Raw genomic sequence first — 21,724 nt, forward strand, 5'->3', positions numbered from 1 at the left:
TTAAAATTTTTATATTTTTCGGCAAATCCCAAAAATGAGTAATTTATTAATGAAAAGGGAAAAATATGAAAACAAAATAAAAAATTTACGTCAAAATTCACAAATAAATATAGTAATCTTAAATTCAATAATTTCAACAATTTTTTTTATTTAATATTTTTTTTCTTCATATTTTTCTATTTTTCATTTTTGATTTTTTTGGTAATTTTTATATTTTTTGTTAATAAACTCAATTTTGGGATATGTCAAAAAAATTAAAAATTAAAAAAATGTTGAAATTGTTGAATTTAAGATTACTGTATTTCTTTTTTGATTTTTGGTGTTAATTTTATGTTTTTTCATACTTTTTATTAATCAATTACTCATTACGGGATTTATAAAAAAATAATTTTTTTTAAAAAAAAGGTGTTTAAATTGAATTTAAGGTTATTATAATTATTTGTGAATTTTTGGCGTTAATTTTATACCTTTTTCATATTTTTCTATTTTTTATTAATCAATTACTCATTCTCGGAATTTATTGAAAAAATAAAAATTAAACAAAATTGTTGAAAATTGATCGGATAATTTATTTAAAAGGGGATTGATTTATGGGCCGGAGGAGGTGTTTCTGAGTCCTAATATTTTTTCATTTTCATATAAATGTTATGTGGTAAGGTTAAAATGACATGACAATTCCATGGGACATTTAAAGAAATGAAAAATGAGTTCGATATGTCCAACATGACAACTAATGCCCATAAGGGCATATTTGGACCAAAAGTTGGGCGGCGAGGGCATAAGTGAACCAAACTTTAAATGGAGGGTATATCTAGACCTTTTCGAATAGTTTAGGGGCATATTTGACCCTTTTACCATTATTAATTGACAATCTTAAATATATTTATTTACTATATTTATTAAAAATATTAACTCAATGATAATAAATTGAGGGTATAATGTGAAATTTTTTTTTATCAAAATCTTTTCTAGATTTGTCAAAATGACAAATTGAAAAAGAAATAAATAGAAAAAATTTGGCAAGTAAATAGGGAAGAATGGAGTATCAAATATATATTTTAGGGGTGTCAAAATGAGCCGAAATATACGAACAACAACCTTCACAGTAGAATGATCTATAGATGTAGAGCGCAATCATCGAAACTACGCTTTATTATGTCTATTATCTTTTTTTTTTATTTTTCAAGTTTTATATGTTTCTTTATATAAGTTATGAATTACTATTTATTTTATATCATCTAAGATTTATCTATCCAGTAATGACTTATTCATTTAATTTTTTTGAGTTGAAATTAAAATTATTGTTATAAAATTTAAATAATAATTTATCAAATTATTAAAATTAAGTGAATCAAATCTAGCGAGTTAAGACCCAACATGCTTTTAGCCTATTTAAACCTAAAATAAATTTAAACAGATCAAGTCCAACCTAATTTTTATTTCAAATAAACCAGCCAATTTGTTGCTCATATATTGTGTTACGTATACAACTAATTAGATGTATATGAGAAGTAAAACTCTCAGAATATCTACATTTCTTCTCACAATAGAGACTGACATGTGAATGATTCATATTTCCTCTGTTCCTAATTACTTGTCTATTTTTCTTTTTATAATTTTTCTTAATTATTTGTTCATTTCTATAAATTAAGAAAGAATAATTCTTTTTCCTAATTATATCCTCAACCAATTATTTTTAAAAAATAAAACATTTTAAAAATCTTAAATTTTTAATTCATTCACTTCATAATTAATAAAGATAAAATGTCACACTTACTATGTTAATAATTATTTTTTTAATATGTATCAATTTAAAAATCGTTAAGTAATGAGGAACATGCCAATAATGGTTTCATAATATAGTTTTGCTATGCCTTCTTTTCATTCAATATACGCTACTTTTCGGAAGTGCATTAAAAGAAGGATAAATTACTTGGATTGATATATTTTAGTAATAATTATTGATTTTAGCGATATTTTTTATTTATTATTATTTATAGTAATATTATATTAATATGTATTAAAAGTAAATTATGTATGCAATAATTATGTACTATAATTATTTTTGAAATTATATTATGTTTGTTTGATAAGAAATTGATACATTGTATTATAAGTGTATTAAAATGTGTCATAAATATATTAATCATCAATAAAATTTGTATAATATGTAAATAATGAATTATTTTTTGTAATATCTATTAAAATTGTATTACAAATGTATTAAAAGTGTTCAAGTGAAAAAAAAATATTACTACTATAAAAGGTAAATATTTTCTTATGTGCAGCAAGTCTTGTGCGGATCAGACCGACAAGTTATCATAAAGTCTCCCTATTACAATTGGCTTTTGGTCAAGAGCCGACATTTTCCATCCAATAGTATTTGGATGTGCGGTATATGTTCCAATTGCTCTACCACAACATACAAAGATGGGTCCCCAAAGAAGGTTGGATATATGTTAGGTATTAATCTCATTCTATTATAAAATATTTGAAAACTATGTTTGAAGATTTATTTACGGCAAGATTGACTGATTGTCATTTTGATGAATCAGTATACCTAGCTAGCATAAGGGGGAGAAAAATAAGTAGCTGAAAAAAGAAATAAATTGAAATGCATTAGCACTATCTCATTTAGATCCTCGTACAAATAAATGTGAACATGAGGTTCAAAAGATAATTCATTTGCAAAATATTGCAAATCAACTGTCAAATGCATTCACCGACATATCAAGAGTTACTAAATCTCATATTCAAGCTGCTAATGCTCCAATTCGAGTTGACATCCCGATAGGATAATTAATTGGATAAATGAGTCTAAAGCATGCTTAAAACGTGATAAACCAATCGATTCCAAAGATTAAAATCCTCAAAAAAAGAAATGAGTTAACGATCAAGATGGTCATAATATGAAAGAGTCTGCTCAAGAAGAGCAAGGCGACATAATAATTGCTGAAACCTTGAAAGAGGTTCAGGCGCCTGAAAATAATGAAGAAATCTCAATAAATTATGTCTCATCATGAAAAATATGGAACCGAAATGATATAATTGTCGACAATATTTTTGCTTATAATGTTGCTATAAAAATAGTACAACAAAATGAAGATCTAGAATCAAAATCTGTTGAAGAATGGAGACAACGAAATGATTGGTCAAAATGAAAAAACGCAATTCAAGTTGAATTAGCTTCGCTTGCGAAACATGAAGTTTTTGGACTGATAGTCCAAACACCTCAAGGTATGAATCAAGTGGGATACAATGGGTCTTTGTGCAAAAACGAAATGAGATAAATGAAGTCGTAAGATATAAAGCACGATCTGTGACACAATTTTTTTTGTAAAGACCTGATATTGATTATACGGAAAAGGGTCTAAAATACTCTTGAAGTATTGAAAATGGTACAAAATTACCGTTCATCCACCTATTGGCTCCAAAATGCCCTTTCATCCACCTATTGGCTCCAAAATACCCTTGTCATCCACCTTTGAGTTCAAAATTGACCACTTATTTAATGATTTTAAAGTTAAACTATTTAAATATTTTTAAAATACTTGATGTTCAACTATTGGTTATAATTTAATTTATTTGTATTATTGATAAACCAACTCACTATCCACCCATTACTAACTAAACCCCACCCAATTAATAATCCAACTATAATATCGAAATCGTCATAAACACTACTAAAACACGATGAAATTATAGATTAATGAAAATGACATCCAAAATTATTCGAGTCCGAATCGAAACCCCAATTAAATTTATGTTGAACCGCTTATTTAGGAGGACACTTTTAATTTGATTCACGTACAAGATTGAATTAGAAATTTATGATTAAAGGTAAAGAAGTAATACATTCCGAATTAATTCATGCACTTTTTTAAAATATAATTTTATAAAAATTTATGATTTGTTTTAAAACTTTTAATATATTATTTTGAAAAAAAGTTACCTATAAAGTAATATCACATAATTGAAACGTAAGAATAATTAAGATGAACATAGTTAGACTTTTAAGTTTATCGATAACTTTTACTTAGATACTTGAATGTATGATAATTTACTTCTGTAGATATTTTCGTCTAAATTTTTTTAAAACACTCAATTGGCAGTAGTTTTTCTATTGTTGCATTAATAATGTGAGTGATTTATTAATTTGAAGAATTTAATTCGTAATGGATGGGTAGTGGATTGATTTATAAATTATACTAATAAGTTAAATTATAACAAATAGTTGAGCGCCACGTATTTAAAAAAATATTTAAATAGTTTAAATATAAAACCATTAAATAAGTGGTCAATTTTGAACCAAAAGGTGGATGACAAGGGTAGTTTGAACCCAATAGGTGGGTGGGAAGGGTATTTTGGAGCCAATAGGTGGATGGAGAGTAATTTTGTACCATTTTCAATACTGTGAGGGTATTTTAGACCCTTTTCCGTTGATTATATGGAGACATATTCTCTTGTGATAGACGCAATCACATTCAGGTATCTTATAAATCTAGCAGTTTAGGAAAAACTTGACATGTATCTGATGGATATCGTTACAACCTATTTATATGGCTCAACAAACAATCACATTTTTATGAAAATTGTCAACAGATTAGAAATGCCTAAAGTATATAAAGATTTCCAGGAAAGTTGTTCGATAAAACTTTAAAAATCTTTATACGGATTAAAACAATCAGGAAGCATTTGGTATAATTGTCTTAGCGAATATCTATTACAGGAAGAGTGTAAGGATGACTCAATTTGTCTTGTGTATTTATTAAAAGGCTTGGATCTGAATTTGTCATTATAGCGTATACGTTGATGACTTGAATATCATTGAAATCCACGAAGAGCTTTCAAAAGCAGTAAAATGTTTGAAAAGAAAATTTGAAATGAAAGCCTTGGAAAGACAAAATTTTGTCTTTGTGTACAAATTGAATATCTTACACATGGAGTATTTATTCATCAATCAACATATACGAAGAATATTTTAAAAAGATTTCATATGGATAAAACACATTCATTAAGCTCCCCAATGATTGTGAGATCATTTTATATTAATAACGATCCCTAACGATCTCATGAAAATGACGAAGAACTTGTTGATTCTAAAATACCATATCTTAGTGTAATTGGTGCATTGATGTATCTTGCTCATAATTCTCGATTAGATATATCTTTTTCTGTAAATTTATTAGCTAGATTTAGTTCTTCGCCAACTTTAAGACTTTGGAATAGTATTAAACATATATTTATATATCTTCAGGGACCATTAATTTAAGACTATTTTATTCAATAGAATTCGATTCAAAATTGATTGGCTATGTAGATGTACGATATTTGTCTGACCCACATAAAGGTCGATCTCAGACATGTATTTATTTACATGTGGAGGTACAACTATATCATGACGTTCAACAAAACAAACTATGGTTGTTGTTTCTTCAAATCATGCAGAAATAATAGCCATCCATGAAGCAAGTCGAGAATGCCTGTGGTTGAGATCAATAACTCAACACATCCAAAAAGCATGTTGTCTTCCCTTAAAAGAAGACATCCCAACAACAATATATAAAGACAATGTTGTGTGTATAGCTCAACTAAGAAGAGGATACATCAAAGGAGATAGAACAAAACATATTCTTTTTACTCACGATCTATAATAGAAGGGTGAAATAGATATTCGACAAGTTCGTTCCAGTGATAATTTAATAGATATATTCATCAAGACATTATCAACGTCAACCTTTTTGAGTTATTAAATAACGTCATTATTGAAGAGTAAATACGCGCTACACTTTTTTTTATTAACCAAAATTTTATCCAATTGAATTTTCCTAGTAAGATTTTTACTAAGACAACAATAATGCATATATATATATTTTACATGAACATCCAAGCGGAAATATTGTAAATATATGGATGTCATGAGACCACCACCCTTTTTAACTGTAGCAACATCACTTCTCCAAGTAATATTTTCCATAGAAGGATATGTAATGCAAGATGTCAAGCACAAGTGAAAACAAATACTTACTTCTTTCTTCTACTTTACTCATTCCTTCTCTGTTTCTTCTTGCAATTTAAGTTAAATATTTTCTTTTATCTGTAACACATTAATTAGTAACTAACAATTAAATATGTTTTTACCAAACATCACTTTATTTAAAATTATAATTTATCTTAAGCAGAGACCAAATATATTATTCCATTTAGCCATAAAGAAGGTATAAATAAAGTAGAAAACTCCATTCTAATATATAATAACGAGAGGTCAAGCCGGCAAAAACGTCCTCCTCCCAACATTTCCAGTGTCCTCTTCTCTCTCTCTATATAGAAAATAATATTACTGCTTTTCATTTTTTTTATCTCTATATTAAAAATAAATATTTTATTTTATTTAAATATATTAAAATAATTTTCTTTTTTCTACCTTATAATATAAAGTAATAGAAATCAAAAACCAAAATTGTTTAATAAGGTTAACTTCTTTATTTTTGATTTTTCATCTGATTTTTGATATGTACGTAAGAGTTTAATTATTTCAAATTCGTTTCGCTTAGAGTTTCATTTAGAGGAGACGTTTCCTATCAAAGACTTTATCATACTCAAGGATTGAACTCGAGATCTCTAGTAAAAGGACATGCAATTCATCCACTGTATCAAATCTGTTAATATTTTTAAAAAATTAATTTAATAAAATACATATTTAATAAAAAAATTAAGAAATATTCTAAATAAACAGATATCAAGTAATATAAACAGAGAAAAATAATAAATACTAATATATATATATATATATAATAGATAAATGGCGACAAGTTGTATTAGAAATATTAAAGTTCAGAACTTGTATATCGATAGCCGTGTTGGTCGTAAGAATATAAACTGTATCACGTATCAGGTAAAAATGTATTTTTAAATATACTTTTTGTACATGTATCATGGAACTATATTTCACCATGTCGAAATAATTGACTACATGAATTAATAATTACTTTCAACCAACGTACAAATATTTGAAAACCCCAAAAAACCGACATACTAATATAAGTCAGTTTTTTTAATAATCAAAATTTAATCAAGTATCTTTCCCATGCAGGTACTAATATTTAAACTTTTACGTAGTGGCAGCGCAAACGAAATAATTGTTGGGTTTTATTTTGCCCTAAATTTCTTATCATAAATAGATTTTCCTTGTAGGAAAAGATTTTAGATTGACTAATTCTTTTCTTGTAGGAAAAGGTTTAGGACTCTATAAATAGAGAAATGTTCCTTCTAACTTAATCAGCATTCACAATGTAGTCTTAAAGGCTTTAAGAGTTTTGGTTAGAGGGAGAATCTGTGGGTCATAAGCTTGATATGTTATCACTTGTGTGAACCTCCCATATATTCTGAGTGAATTGGTTGAGGTTGTTTCTCTCTGTATTTTGTACTCTCATATTTATAGTGGATTGCTCATCTCCTTTGTGGACGTAGGTCGATTGACCGAACCACGTTAAACGTTTTGTGTCTTTTGGTATATTTCTTGTTGTCTTCTTACTCGTGGTCTTTTGAGGTTTGCTTTGCTAACTTCCGCGTTACACCTGCTTATTTTCAGTCCTAACAATAATTAGAGTATTATTTACGATGTTAACATATAGGGTGTGTTTGGTACGAAGGAAAATGTTTTCCATGGAAAATGTTTTCCTATAAAATGTTTTCCCGGAAAACAAGCAGATTTAAGATTTATTTTCTCATGTTTGGTTGGTGAATAGAAAATATTTTTCGGAAATGATTTTTAGTGTTTGATTTATGAATAAAAATGTTTTTGAGAAAATCTTTTATTTTTACTAGAGTAAAAAATAATTTATGAAATTGAAAATATTTTTTAAAATCAAAATTATTATTTTTTGGGGGTGGGGTGGGGGGTAGTAGGTTAATTTTTTATGGAGGGGTTGGGATTCGGGTGGGGGTGGGGGTGGGGGGTCAGGGATCGGGTGAAAAAGTAAAATTTTGAAATTGAAAATATTTTTTTAAAAATCGATGTTTTTCCCCAAAAAAATGTAATTTGAAATTGGATGAGAGTTATGGAAAATGTTTTCCTTAATTTTTGAAAGGAAGTCATTTTCCTTAATTTTGAGGAAAATGAGTTGATTTGAAAAACATTTTCTGTAACTTTTGTCCCAACCAAACATGGGAAAATTGAAAAATATTTTCCAGAAAATGTTTTCCTTCATACCAAACACACTCATAAAGATGTTAAACTTATTTTTTCGGCTTCTTTTGGCTTTATAGATTTGGAAATTGGAATTGGAATTTCTGAAGTTGTATTTGTATGTATATATATTATATTTAAAACTTTTTAAAAAAAAATGGAAAATAGGATTAAAAATGCTCTCAAACTATGAGAAAGAAATAAAAATGTCCTTAGTTTATAGTTTTACTTAAAATCAAGTATGTTTCTATGGATGTTACTTGATTTTCAAATCAACCCGATTTTCATGACCCAACCAAGAAAACTTTGAGTCATCAAAATTGCCCTTACCGTTAATACTTTGTTCAAAAATGATCTTGCAGTCAATACTTTGATTCAAAAATTCCCTTATAGTTACTAAATGAGTCAAAATATCCTTTTATGAATAACTATATTATTTTTTTCTTTAAAAACACATTTTTTTCTGAATTAAATTATTATAAAAGAACCATGTTCTTGTTTTCTTTTTTTATTAAATCACTTTAAAAAATAAAAATGTAGAATTTTTTTTCCTTAATCTCATCTTATCAATTAAAATAGACTAACTTCATGAACCGTTTTGACAGATAATACATGTCATATATATAAAATCATTGTATATCCATCATTAATTTATCTTTACATAACGATAAAATATAATTATAATAAAATAATACATATTTTTTATTTTTTATTTTTTTCTGAATTGAAATAAGATAAATATTTGCTAATTTTTAAAAATATTACTAGGGATAGAATGTGTTTAAAGAAAATAAATAATATATTTATTTTAAAAAATAGCATTTTTTACCCAAATCAACAATAAGGTAGTATTGATGGAAAGAGCATTTTTGAATCAAACTATAAACGAAAGTCATTTTTGTTCCTTTCTCATAGTTTAAGATAAATCTTCAAAATCAATAATCAAACATTAATTTAATACTAGATGGAGCTAGAAATTCAAATATAAACAAAAAAAACTTATGCAAGAAGGATTAATTCAAACAAATAATCAAAGTACTATTCACGGTATTAATATATAAAGAAGTTAAAGCCTACTTTCTTAACTTTAATTCGTTTGATCATATTAAAACTCTTCAAATTATGATCTTATATTTTGAAGTTGTATTTTAAACATGGGTTATATTTGAAAAAAAAATTGGTGGAAAAAGTCCCCAGAAACTTTTTGAAGAACAAATACGACAATTTTTTTTTTTATGGTTATACAAATATTAAAGATAAAATTTTAAAATTTAAGTCAAATTCTACGGTCAAACACTTATATTTTTGAAGTTATGATTTTTTTAATTTTAAAATTATATTTGGACATGCACTATATTTGGAAAAACTTAAAATTTTGTGCATGAGAAGTCCATAAAACCTAGTTGAAGAATCAAAAATTATTTAAAGATAAATTTTAAAAATCTAATTCAAACTCTACATTTAATCACTGAAACTTGTGAAGTTGTGATTTTTGAATTTTAAAAATGTATTTGGACATAGACAATATTGGAAAGAAAAACTAAAATTTTGGGAATTAAAAGTCTCGTAAAATAATCTGTTCAAATTTTCATGGTCGAACATTTTTTTATTTATAAATTTTTAAAATCTGATTAAAAATTACAGTTAAACACTTATAAAATAGTTATTTTTGAATTTTGAAATTTATATTTAGACATGTTCTATATTTGAATTTTTTTATATAAAATTGTGAATGAATAATCTCTAAAAACTGGTTGAAGATGAAATATGATCAAATTTCATAATCGAACAAATATTTAAAGATAAATCTGATTCAAAATGTACAATCAAACACTTCAATTTTGAAGTTTGTATTTTTGAATTTTAAAATTTCTTTTGACAAGCTGGGATAAAATTTAATTTTTTAAAATAAGAAGTCATTTGAAATTAATTGAAGATCAAATCTGATCATATTTAATGTTCAAAAAATATTTAAAGATAAACATGATAAAATTTCAAGGTCAAATATATATTTAATTATAATTTTGAATTTTGAAATTGTATTTGGACACACTCTATATTTGGAAAGATCTTGAAAATTTTGTACATGAAAAGTCCTTCAAAAAAAATTAAAGTTATATTTGGACATGTACTTTATTTAGAAAAAATAAATAAATTTTGTGAATGAAAAATCTCCAAAAAAAAATAGTTGAAGACTAAATCTAATCAAATTTCATAGTTAAATAGATATTTAAGGATAAATTTTAAAAATTTAAAAATCTACTATTAAATAATTATTTATTTTCCTTATTTATGTGATATAATTTTTTAATAAATAAATACTTAAATATAAACATACTTGAATTTAGTGGTGAAATAAATATGTAAAGATAAATCTGGTCAAATTTTGTAGTCAAATAAAATTTAAAATTAAATTTTGAAGTTGTGATTTTGAATTTTGAAACTATACCTGGACATGCTCTATATTTGGAAAAATCTTGAAATTGTGGATGAATAGTCCTTAAAAAAATATTAAGTTATATTTGAACATGCACTTAATTTAGAAAAAAAAAACTAAATTTTGTGAATGAAAAATCTCCAAAAAAATAATTGAGGATTAAATGTAATCAAATTTCATAGTTAAATAGATATTTAAGGATAAATTTTAAAGTTTCAAAATATACTATTAAATAATTTTCTTTATTTAAGTGATATGATTTATAACAAATAAATATTTTAAAAATAAACATACTTGAATTTAGTGGTCAAATAAATTTTTAAAGATAAATTTGGTCAAATTTTATAATCAAATAAATATTTAAAGTTAAATTTTGAATTTTGAAACTATACTTGGACATGCTCTATATTTGGAAAAATCTTGAAATTTTTGTGGATGAATAGTCCTTCAAAAAAAAAACTAAAGTTATATTTGTACATGCACTTTATTTAGAAAAATAAATAAATTCTATGAATGGAAAATCTCCAAAGACAATTGAAGATTATATCTAATCAAATTTTATGGTTAAATAGATATTTATTGATAAATTTTAAAAATTTCAGAATCTATTATTAAATAATTATTTATTTTTCTTATAATTTTTTAACAAATAAAATTCTTTTGCACCTCTTGTCTCTACCCTATCTACCAAAAATGGCATAATAATTTATAATTAAAATATTCTATGACCATATCTTATAGTATTTATTAATTATTAATAAAAAGGTGTACTCCAAATATATATTTTACTATTTATTACTTCCCATTAAAAAAAAATCACTTTGAAATTCTACAATTCCTCCTCCTCCTCCTCCTCATATTCATTCACTTATAAATAGACAACACAAGTGTTAGAAATATAGGACCAAAGATAGAGACTCATGAGAGGGATATGCCATTAAATTATCTCACAAACATTATTCTCTTTTTTCTCTTCTCAACCTTCTCCTCCTCTTCTTTCTTCTTTTAACTTTTAAAAAAAGCAAAAAAAAAAAAAAAAAAAAAATTATTCCATTTTACCTTCTACATACATATATATATATATTTCTTTAATCATTGGAATTATGGATTTTTGGTTGATGATGATGGTAACTATTATTTGTGTGATGTTTGGGTTCATGAAATGGTTACTTTCAAGTGTAAATGTTTGGTACTATGAAAAAGTGAAGTTGAGTGGTGACAAGAAGAAGAGGTTGTCATTGCCACCAGGTGATTTAGGATGGCCTTTTATTGGTACTATGTGGTCCTTCCTCAGAGCTTTCAAATCCAACAATCCTGATTCATTCATCAATTCCTTTATTTCCAGGTCATTAGTCTCTTTCCCCTCTCTCTGTTCGATAGAATTCAAAAATTATTTACGCTTTCTAAATTAAAGTATTTATATATATGTTTTTAAATGTACATATGTCAAATTTTTTTATTCTGCCATTGAGTGGTGCAGACAAACACACAAGTCACTTCTCAACATAACCTTTTTTTACATTTTTTTGGACCAAGGAAAGATTTTAGAATCGGAGGTGGATCTAGAAATTGAATTTTAGGGTTTTAATCTTTAAAGTTTTTAGCATTGAATTCATTGGATTTCTAATTCTATATGTACTTGTTATTTATGGCAGATTTTAAATTTATACGTAATATCAAAAATATTATTAGATCTAGATAAAACCAGGGTCTACATGTTGGTTGCAATAGAACATATATATAATTACAATCCTAAACACTTTGATTTAACTAGTTAGCCAACTGTGATTTTTTTTTTTTTGAATTTCTTGATACTATAATTTTGATGTCACATGATTTTGTGAAAAGTGAGAATTATTTTAGTTTTTTAATAATCTGTGGGGGAGAAAAGCTTGCGTTTTTTCGATAAGCAAAAAGTATTGCAAGTAGTGTATTTGGTGTAATTATAAATTGTAAAAGAAGCATTTGTCTTCATTTTTAGTGAGTTTAACATGTAGTCAAGAAGAAAACAAACACAAGTAGAAAAAGAGGAAAATTAAAAGTATTGCATGCCTAGTCAGCTATTTTATTATTTTGAGGCTCCCAATATTTGTCATTTTACCTGACACTTTTTTTTTTTTTTTGTCATTACAAGAAGAAAACGACATTATATTAATATTCCTTTTTTTTCACGCCAATGTTGTGTGAACTTTCAGTCTTACCTTATACTTTATTTTTTCTGTATTCAATTTATTTGTTTGGTATTAAAATTACTATATATATATATATAAAATGTATTAGATATTGATAATTTGTCTATGGTTTACTATTTTATATATAATTTTTCCTGTTTACTTGTACTTGTATACTAAAAAGAGCTATTTTTAGTATATTATGTCATCATCCATGTAATTTGAATATGCATGTGATTATATATATATATATACATATATTTTTTTAAATTTAAATTTCAAAATCTATGATTAGATAAAGAGCGAATAATAATATTTTATTTTTGCCACCCCATTAGACAAAGAGGGGGTAGGGTTGGATATATGTTTGGATCTCAAGGAGATAAGAATGATTCATGTCTCCTCTTGTACATTTTTCGATGTTTTGAAACAGTACTAGATAGCTAAAATTGTATAAACAATATCCTATTTGACTATAATATTCCTCAATAAAGTTTTTACTGTTTGAAAGACATTAAAATCTTATCTTTGAAACATCAATCATATACAAGATATAAGTCTACTACTTTGGTAGACAATTATACAAGATAAGAAAGTGCATTTTAGATAGGGAATGAACACCTGCCTCCACTAGCTAGTTAGATAGAAAAAAGAAAAATATATAATTCTAGTTGATTATTTGTAATGACTATTGCTTAGTTATTTCTTTCTCTATATTGCTTTGCATTGTTTTCTTCTTCGGCCGAAGGTTTATAGAAAATAGTTTTTCTACCTAAGGTAATGGTACGATCTACATAGATTTTACCTCTTCCCTACACCTCACTTTCGTTTTACATTACGCGGGATATGTTGTTGTCTAATTTGAATCCTTTTGTCAGAAAATTATATTGCACATACATACAATTCTCTGTATATTATATAATGTCATTCTAGTAATTTAAGTTGCTTGATGTCACATGTTTCAAATGCGACGTTTCAACATTTTGACAAAGGCTTTTCAAAATTCTAGCTCTGCTGCTGATATTTTTTTTTATTATTATAATTGTAGATTCGGACGAACAGGAATATACAAGGCATTCATGTTTGGAAGTCCATGTGTGATTATCACAACACCAGAAGGTTGCAGGAAGGTTTTAAATGATGATGAAGCCTTCAAGCCTGGCTGGCCTAAATCTACTATGGAACTCATTGGTAAAAAATCATTTATCGGTATCTCATATGAAGAACACAAATGGTTAAGGAAACTAACTGCAGCCCCTGTGAATGGTCACGAGGCGTTGTCGATGTACATTCAGTATATCGAAGAACGAGTTATATCAGCATTGGATAAATGGTCATCTATGGAAGAAGTTGAGTTCTTAACACATATGAGAAAGCTAACTTTTCGGATTATTATGTACATTTTCCTTAGTACTGAAAGTGAACAAGTCATGGATGATTTAGAAAAGGAATATACAACTCTGAATTATGGTGTTAGAGCTATGGCTGTCAACTTGCCAGGATTTGCTTATTATAAAGCACTCAAGGTAAATAAGAAATTGTTCTCTACTTTTTTTATTTTTGGTCATATTATCACTTAAAATCATAAATATTTGCGCGAAAAAGATCCTGTCTTGTTTTTAAAGGCGTGGATATGTTTTCAGGCGCGTAAAAACCTTGTGGCAATCTTTCAATCGATCGTGGATGAAAGGAGGGCGAGGAAGGAAAAACGAGGGCTAGAAGATAAGAAAGACATGATGGATATTCTACTTGAAGTTCAAGATGAGAATGGAAGAAAATTAAATGATGAAGAGATTATTGATGTTTTAGTAATGTATCTCAATGCTGGTCATGAATCTTCAGGTCATATAACTATGTGGGTAACATATTTTCTGCAGAAACATCCTGACTTCTTCAAAAAAGCTAAGGTAACAAAAAGTTCACATTTTTATTACTTTAACCATTTTTCAATCTTCTGTTTTTGTTGACATTTCAATCTTTCGATTCGAAAAAAAAAAAAAACAGGAAGAGCAAGAGTCTATTGTGAAGAATAGGCCAGCTGAACAAAAGGGCTTGACACTCAAGGAAATCAGGAATATGGACTACCTTTCAAAGGTGAGTTTTTCATTTCGTTTTAATCAATACATCAAGTTCTGTTTTCTCTTCTCTAGTCAGTGTATTAATACCATTGTGTTGTTCCTTTATAGGTGATTGATGAAACGCTTCGTTTGATTACTTTCTCCTTTGTGGTCTTTCGTGAGGCAAAGGAAGATGTTGCTATTCATGGTTAGTTATAATATATCATGAACTGATACGCGATTACGTCAACACAAGTTAACTATATCTTGTTTTTTTTTTTTTCTCTCCAGGCTATACCATACCCAAAGGATGGAAAGTTTTGGTGTGGTTTAGGAGTGTTCATTTGGATCCTGAAATATATAAGGATCCACTGGAGTTTAACCCTTCTAGATGGGATGTAAGTTTTTTAACAAACCTTATTGCTTTAGAAATTGTACACTTTTTTACTTAACTATTGATGTGGTTTAGTGTAAATACTCGGTGCAGATAAATGATTTTTGTAATTTGTGTTGTGTTTTGAAACTTTTAGGGACTTACACCAAAGGTAGGAACATTCCTTCCTTTTGGAGGAGGAGGCAGACTTTGTCCTGGAAATGACCTTGCTAAGCTTGAGATCTCTATTTTTCTCCATTATTTTCTGCTGGATTACGAGTAAGTTAGATATCTTTTTGTTTGATTATTGATTTACATTACCTAACAGACGTCAGGTCTGCGTACACTCTATTCTATCTGTTTGTTAATTTACTTATTTGTTTTGTAGGCTTGAAAGGAAAAATCCGTCTTGTCCAGTGATGTATTTGCCTCATTGTAGGCCTAAGGACAACTGCTTGGGAAGAGTGAAAAGAGTGTCATCAACTTCTAGTGCTGCTTAGAACAAAAAAGAAGAAAACCACATCTCTCTGCATCTCTATGATTTAGATTTTGTTTCTTTGTTGCTTAATATGGAAAATTGCAAGAGCAAGGCAATTTGGTTGGGAATAGTTAGGAACAAAAATCATTATTTCTTGCTCAATAGAATTATGTGTACATTTTAACAAGAAGATCATTATGGTCTTTTATTTTGTTAAAAATGAATAAATGCAGAAAAGAGATAGTTGGTTGATGTTGAATCCATCCCTTATTTCTTCGTGTATTTTATTTGTATTCATTTGATATCATGATGTCTATGTTGAAGGAAAGCTTGACGACTGATGAAATGTGTCAAAGGAACATGTCCATCGAAGCAGGCTGACGAGTTAGAGTTCATTAGCTTAGTCGTACATAACTTAGGATTTAGTAGTCTAGTCCTAGTATGACTCTAAACTCTAACTCGTCAGCCTGCTCCGATAGACCTGTTCCTTCGACGGATTCCTTCCTTCAACATTCTAGATCAAGATAAATGCTGTATTGATTAACATTCTTTTAGAGGCCAAATAAATTGAATTTGGGGTTTTCTCAAAATTGGCCTGCCCAAACCCATCCAAAGTTTGGTTTGATGGGTTGGGTATGAATTTTTGTTCACTGATGGGCTTATTTAGCAGTGCCCAAGTTGACCCATCAGGCTTTTGTGCAAGTATATGTGTTAGATGACGATGAAGCGTAAGTTTCAAACTCTAAAGTTACGGGGCAATGGCGAGTTGGATTAGGATCCACTATTTAGCTGCTCAAGAGCGAGCTACTAACACGTTGATTTATTAATTTGACTCATTTAAATCGGCTCAAATTCAGCTCAACTTATTGCCACCTCTAGGCCAACATGCTAAGCACTAGTAGACATTTTACATTCATATTTGTCACAACTGAGAAAATTTGTATCTAAGAAGTAACAAATTATGTATCCACTTGAAAATAATACAAAGTAAAGCGTTCAGAACATGTTCAAGCTCACATTCAAATTCGGCATAAATTGAATTTGTGATAATAGATCAATATTAGTCATACAAAATGGAAAATAAGCTAATAGAGGAGTTGAATTAAGCTTGAGAGCTGGCTAACAGATCGAAATGATTTGATAATTTTATCGAAAGTTACTTGAATTAGAACGGACATGGACCTAAATACAAATCATAATCAATTCGTTCAATATCTAATTTTAGTCACCTTGATATTTTTAACATTGTTATTCAGACTCGTTAAACTCTCTTTTCTTTCTTCAAAAATTTCTTACATATGAACAATTTAGGCCAATCAATGGATTATAAGGGAGATCAATTGACCCATCTCGAGATTATGACTTGTTACACATACCTACTTAATCATAATTTATCAAATATTACAATCCATTTTCATTCTTTAATCCTTTTAACAAAATTACATCTTGCAACCTATAAAACATGAGTCCGGAACCTAAAGGGTATAAATGTTAACAAAAATTTAAAAACGGTATATAAACTTTTATTTTAATCAAAATGGCAAAATCGCTCACGTAGTAACGATTTCTTCTGCCGAAAAAAGCATCTGCTATAGCAGCGATATGCGAAACTTCATTTTAAAAAAAAAGAATTCAAAGGAATCGCTGCCAAAGCATCAATTTCCAAATTAACTTTATTTTTTATTGTTGTTACTTTGAAATTTTATTATTATTATTTATTTGTCATTTTTTAAAAAAAAATAAAAATCAAATCGCTGCAAGTGCAACAATTTTGTTTCAATTTTTTTAAAACTTTTTTAAATTAAATCGATGCCTTTTAGATTGATTTTTTTAATTTTTTAATAAATCGCTGCAGTTGCAGCGATTTTATAAATTTTTTCAAAATTTAGTTAAATCGTTCAAATGGCATCGATATATTAAAAAAAACAATTTTAAGTAAGTTATTGTACTGGCAGCGATTTACCTTTTTCTATTTTTTTTAATTTTTTAAAAAAATCGCTAAAAAAAATAATCCTCCATATTTTTGTGTAGTAAATTTATGCAATTCTTTTTTCGATTTTCTCCAATTTTTTAGTCTACTTCAATTTATTTTTTAATTTTTTAAAGTAGGCAGAATTTACTACCATGAAAAAAATATTTAAGTAGACTAACAAAATTGGAGAAAATTGAAAAAAAAGATTTACACAAATTTTATTACACAAAAATAAGGAGGATTATTTTCTTGAGCGATTTTTTTAAAAAAAATTAAAAAAAAACAAACAAAAAATATAGTAAATCGACGATTTACTTAGAATTAAAAAAAATATATATATCACTACCATTTGAGCGATTTAACTAAATTAAAAAGAAAAAATAAAGTTATAAAATCGCTGCCACTATAGCAATTTATTGAAAAATTAAAAAAAATTGAAACAAAATCGCTGCACTTGCAGCGATTTGATTTTTATTTTTAATTTTTAATTTGAAAAATAAATAATTAAAAAAATTTCAAAGTTAATCAACAATTAAAAAAAAGTTAATTTGGAAATCGTTGCTTTGACAGTGATTCCTTTGAATTTTCTTTTTTTTTGTAAAATGAAATTTTGCAAATTACTGCGCAGTAATTTTGTTTTTTTGGGCGGAAGAAATTGCTACTACGTGAGAGATTTTGTTGTTTTGGTTAAAATAAAAATTTATATACCATTTTAAAATTTTTATCAACATTTTATATCCTTTAGGCTCCGAATTCTACAAAAACATAGTTCCGTGTTAATTACTTTAATTTTAGGACAAATATATACATAATAGAAACCTCAAGTTACCACTAACTATGTGATAGAAACTTAGTTATGCCAATAAAAATGTCTCATAAATTTAAATATTGAATCTAATTAAATTATTATACTTGATCTAACAAAAAAAAGCCCATTGTTTTAGGACCATAAATTTCATGACTAACAAAAATAAGATTACCTAAATTATTGATAAATAAATACTTTTTTATTATTTATCATACAAATAAGATGTGAACCTCTTATCTTCAAATAAGAAAACCACTCCACTTCCAAATAAGAATCTTTCAAAGCATAAGTTAATGGGGCTCCGAAAAATATATCTAATATATTAAACCAAAAAAAAAGAGAGTAAAGAACTGCTATTGGATCCTAAACTTAGCTTCAAATTTTAACTTTGACCTCCAACTTTCATAATGCACAAACAAATACTTTAACTGTCAACTTTTAAATAAATAAACACATGAGTCCTACATCATGTAGGACACCACGTAGGACAAAAAATGACATGTAGGACATGTGTGTCTATTTGTTCAACTTTATACAAGTTTGAGTATCCAATTTGTACACATCCAAAGTTGAAGGACATAAATGTGATTTGAAGTCAAGTTAAAGGATATATTTATATATTATGTCTTTCTAACAAGACGTAAACATTTTCATGACCATGCATCACAATAAAGAAAATCATGAAAACATACTATTCACGCATGACTTCACATAAAAGCAAATCAAGAGGAACTTATCATCTTAAGCTTGAATAGGAGTGGAAAAAAAAGGACGAGAACATTAGGATATCTCATTGGCTCAAAGGCTAAAGAACACTCCTTAGTCTTTACCGCTTTATGGAACAACTTCCTTATTCTTTTATTCTTAACTTGCCGATCTAAAATCTCTACCTATACTTTTAAATAATTGAATAACTAAATGTGCTAGTTAATTTGGTTGGTTAAATAATTAACCTAACACTACTAACATTTTAAACGATATGTAGGGAAATAGTATTTTATTATTGAATTACATATCTTTTGTTCAAAATATATATCACAAAAGTAACGATAATATAAAAAGAAAGAAGGTGTTCCACGTGACATATGTTAGCTGAAAAGTATTGTCGTCCTTCATAATATATAATTGAATGATGATCTTGTTTTCTACCGCAGAGTAAAAGGGCATTCAAACCTGTGGGCACAAAGATATTCATTATTTTATCATAATCTTTATTGGTGACATGAAATAATTATTCTTTTTGAAATCTAATATACGTATTTAAAAAACTACTTTAAATTGTAATAGTCGATAAGTTTAACATATAAAAATGAAAAAAATAAGTGTCAAAAATACCTAAGCTATTATTTTTTAAGTTTCTTATCTAAATTAATAGAACGGTGAAATCATATTTATATTATCACTAATTAATTTAAAAAACATATAAAGTAGATATGAATACCTAAGCTATTATTTTTTAAGTTTCTTATCTAAATTAATAGAACGGTGAAATCATATTTATATTATCACTAATTAATTTAAAAAACATATAAAGTAGATATGAATCTCAAAATTTAAAATATATCACATATTTATTAGAAAGAGACATATAATTAGATATTAAAATTAAAATTTAAAATGTGTCACATAAATTAATATGGACGGAACTAGAGAGTAATAATATCTCTCTCAGTGTCTTTGTCCTCTTAGCGTAGATTAGCATAATTTCTTTCACCTACCTCCTCCTCTGTATTCTTCTCTGGTGAAAAAAAGATCCAATTTTGAACGAAGAAAGCCATGGATGTGGCACCAGAACAACAACAAAACTTGAGTTTACCCTCACTTTTCAAAGAATCACTTTCCATCCCAAAGAGATCTCCACAAACTTTTTACAGAATCACTCTCAGCTTAATCTTGCCACTCTCTTTTGCAATCTTAGCTCATTCCTTCTTCACCCATCCCATTCTCTCTCAACTCCATGAAAACCCAAGTGCTTCTCATGCCTCTCAATGGACCAAACTCCTCTTTTACCAATTCTGTTACTTAATCTTCCTCTTGGCCTTCTCCCTCCTCTCAACCTCTGCTGTTGTCTTCACTGTCGCTTCTCTCTACACTTCAAAACAGGTCTCCTTCTCCTCAATAATCACTGCTCTGCCTAGTATCCTAAGACGCCTCTTCATCACTTTCCTATGGGTTTTCCTCTCTATGCTCGTGTACAACGCCGTCTTGTCCTTTTTCATTGTACTCATGCTAATCGCCTTTGAGAGCAAAAGCAAAAACAGTACTGCTCTGTTTTTAGTCTCTGTTTTTCTTCTCTCTGTTTTCTTCCTTGTTGTTCATGTCTACTTGAGTGCTTTATGGCATCTTGCTAGTGTGATTACGGTTCTCGAACCGATACAAGGCCTTGCTGCTTTCAAGAAAAGCTACGAGTTGTTGAAAGGGAAAATCAGAATGGCTTCTGTGCTGATTTTAGGGTATCTGGTGATTTTTGGTGTGGTTAGTAGTGGTTTTGGTTCCATTGTTGTGGATGGTGAAGGGTACAGTGTTTTTGTTAGGATTGCTGTTGGAGGGATTTTGATTGGTGTTCTTGTGGTGGTGATATTGGTGGGGCTATTGGTGCAGAGTTTGTTCTATTATGTTTGCAAGAGTTATCATAATGAGAGGATTGATAAGAGTGCTTTGTATAATCATCTTGGTGGATATTTGGGTGAGTATTATGAACCTCTGAAAGGGAACATGCAAATTGATGATACCTTGGAAGTAGAGATGAAAGGTGGAGACACTGCTTGAACCTTTTCTTTTTTTTTTTTTTATGAGTTTTGGTGTTTGAGATAAAATGTACAATTAATAAAATCTTAGCACTTCATTTTCCCTTTTTTTTTAATGTTTAGTTATATATGTATGGGTAATGAAATGAAATGCAATTGAATCGATGATTACTAATACTGAGATTGTTTATGGTTTATTGTCATTTCATTCTTTCAGTTTGTTCTGTATAATAACTATTGGGACTCCAAAGATGTGTTTCGTGTTCTTCAAAATAGTATATACTAGTTTTGGAAGAATTCAATTGAATATATTATTTAAATATATATTTTAAATGTAATTCTACACTCCTAATTTGCTTTGAATGTAGGAAAAAAGGCTTAAATATGAATTTTTAGTACACATGTTATTTGTTAAAAGTTTTGATTTATTTATTTTAATGTTGTGTAAGAAAAGGCTTATCCTAACATTGATTTGTAAAACTTTTTGCCACTA

The 21,724-nt window shown here is 27.6% G+C and overlaps 2 protein-coding genes across 3 annotated transcripts; both read left to right on the top strand.

The window, feature by feature from the left end:
* The first annotated feature begins 11,429 nt into the window (after positions 1–11,429).
* LOC101252522 (ent-kaurenoic acid oxidase 1-like) lies at positions 11,430–15,963 on the top strand. Of its 2 annotated transcripts, none has more exons than XM_004229461.5 (8): positions 11,430–11,970; positions 13,845–14,322; positions 14,440–14,703; positions 14,801–14,890; positions 14,983–15,061; positions 15,145–15,251; positions 15,384–15,505; positions 15,615–15,963. In XM_004229461.5, the coding sequence occupies exons 1-8, from the start codon at positions 11,729–11,731 to the stop codon at positions 15,724–15,726; spliced, it is 1,494 nt and encodes a 497-aa protein (XP_004229509.1). In that variant the 5' UTR covers positions 11,430–11,728; the 3' UTR covers positions 15,727–15,963. The 2 variants fall into 2 exon arrangements, with proteins under 2 accessions (XP_004229509.1, XP_010323137.1); XM_010324835.4 differs by lacking the exon at positions 11,430–11,970 and adding an exon at positions 13,434–13,573.
* Positions 15,964–20,108: 4,145 nt separating this feature from the next.
* On the top strand, positions 20,109–21,408 carry LOC101252815 (uncharacterized). The gene has a single exon (XM_004229462.5). It carries the CDS (start codon positions 20,261–20,263, stop codon positions 21,251–21,253), a length of 993 nt encoding a protein of 330 aa, XP_004229510.1. The 5' UTR covers positions 20,109–20,260; the 3' UTR covers positions 21,254–21,408.
* The last annotated feature ends 316 nt before the right edge of the window (positions 21,409–21,724 follow it).

This window comes from Solanum lycopersicum, chromosome 1 (genome assembly GCF_036512215.1).
Source record: "Solanum lycopersicum chromosome 1, SLM_r2.1".
NCBI classification, from domain to species: Eukaryota; Viridiplantae; Streptophyta; class Magnoliopsida; order Solanales; family Solanaceae; genus Solanum; species Solanum lycopersicum.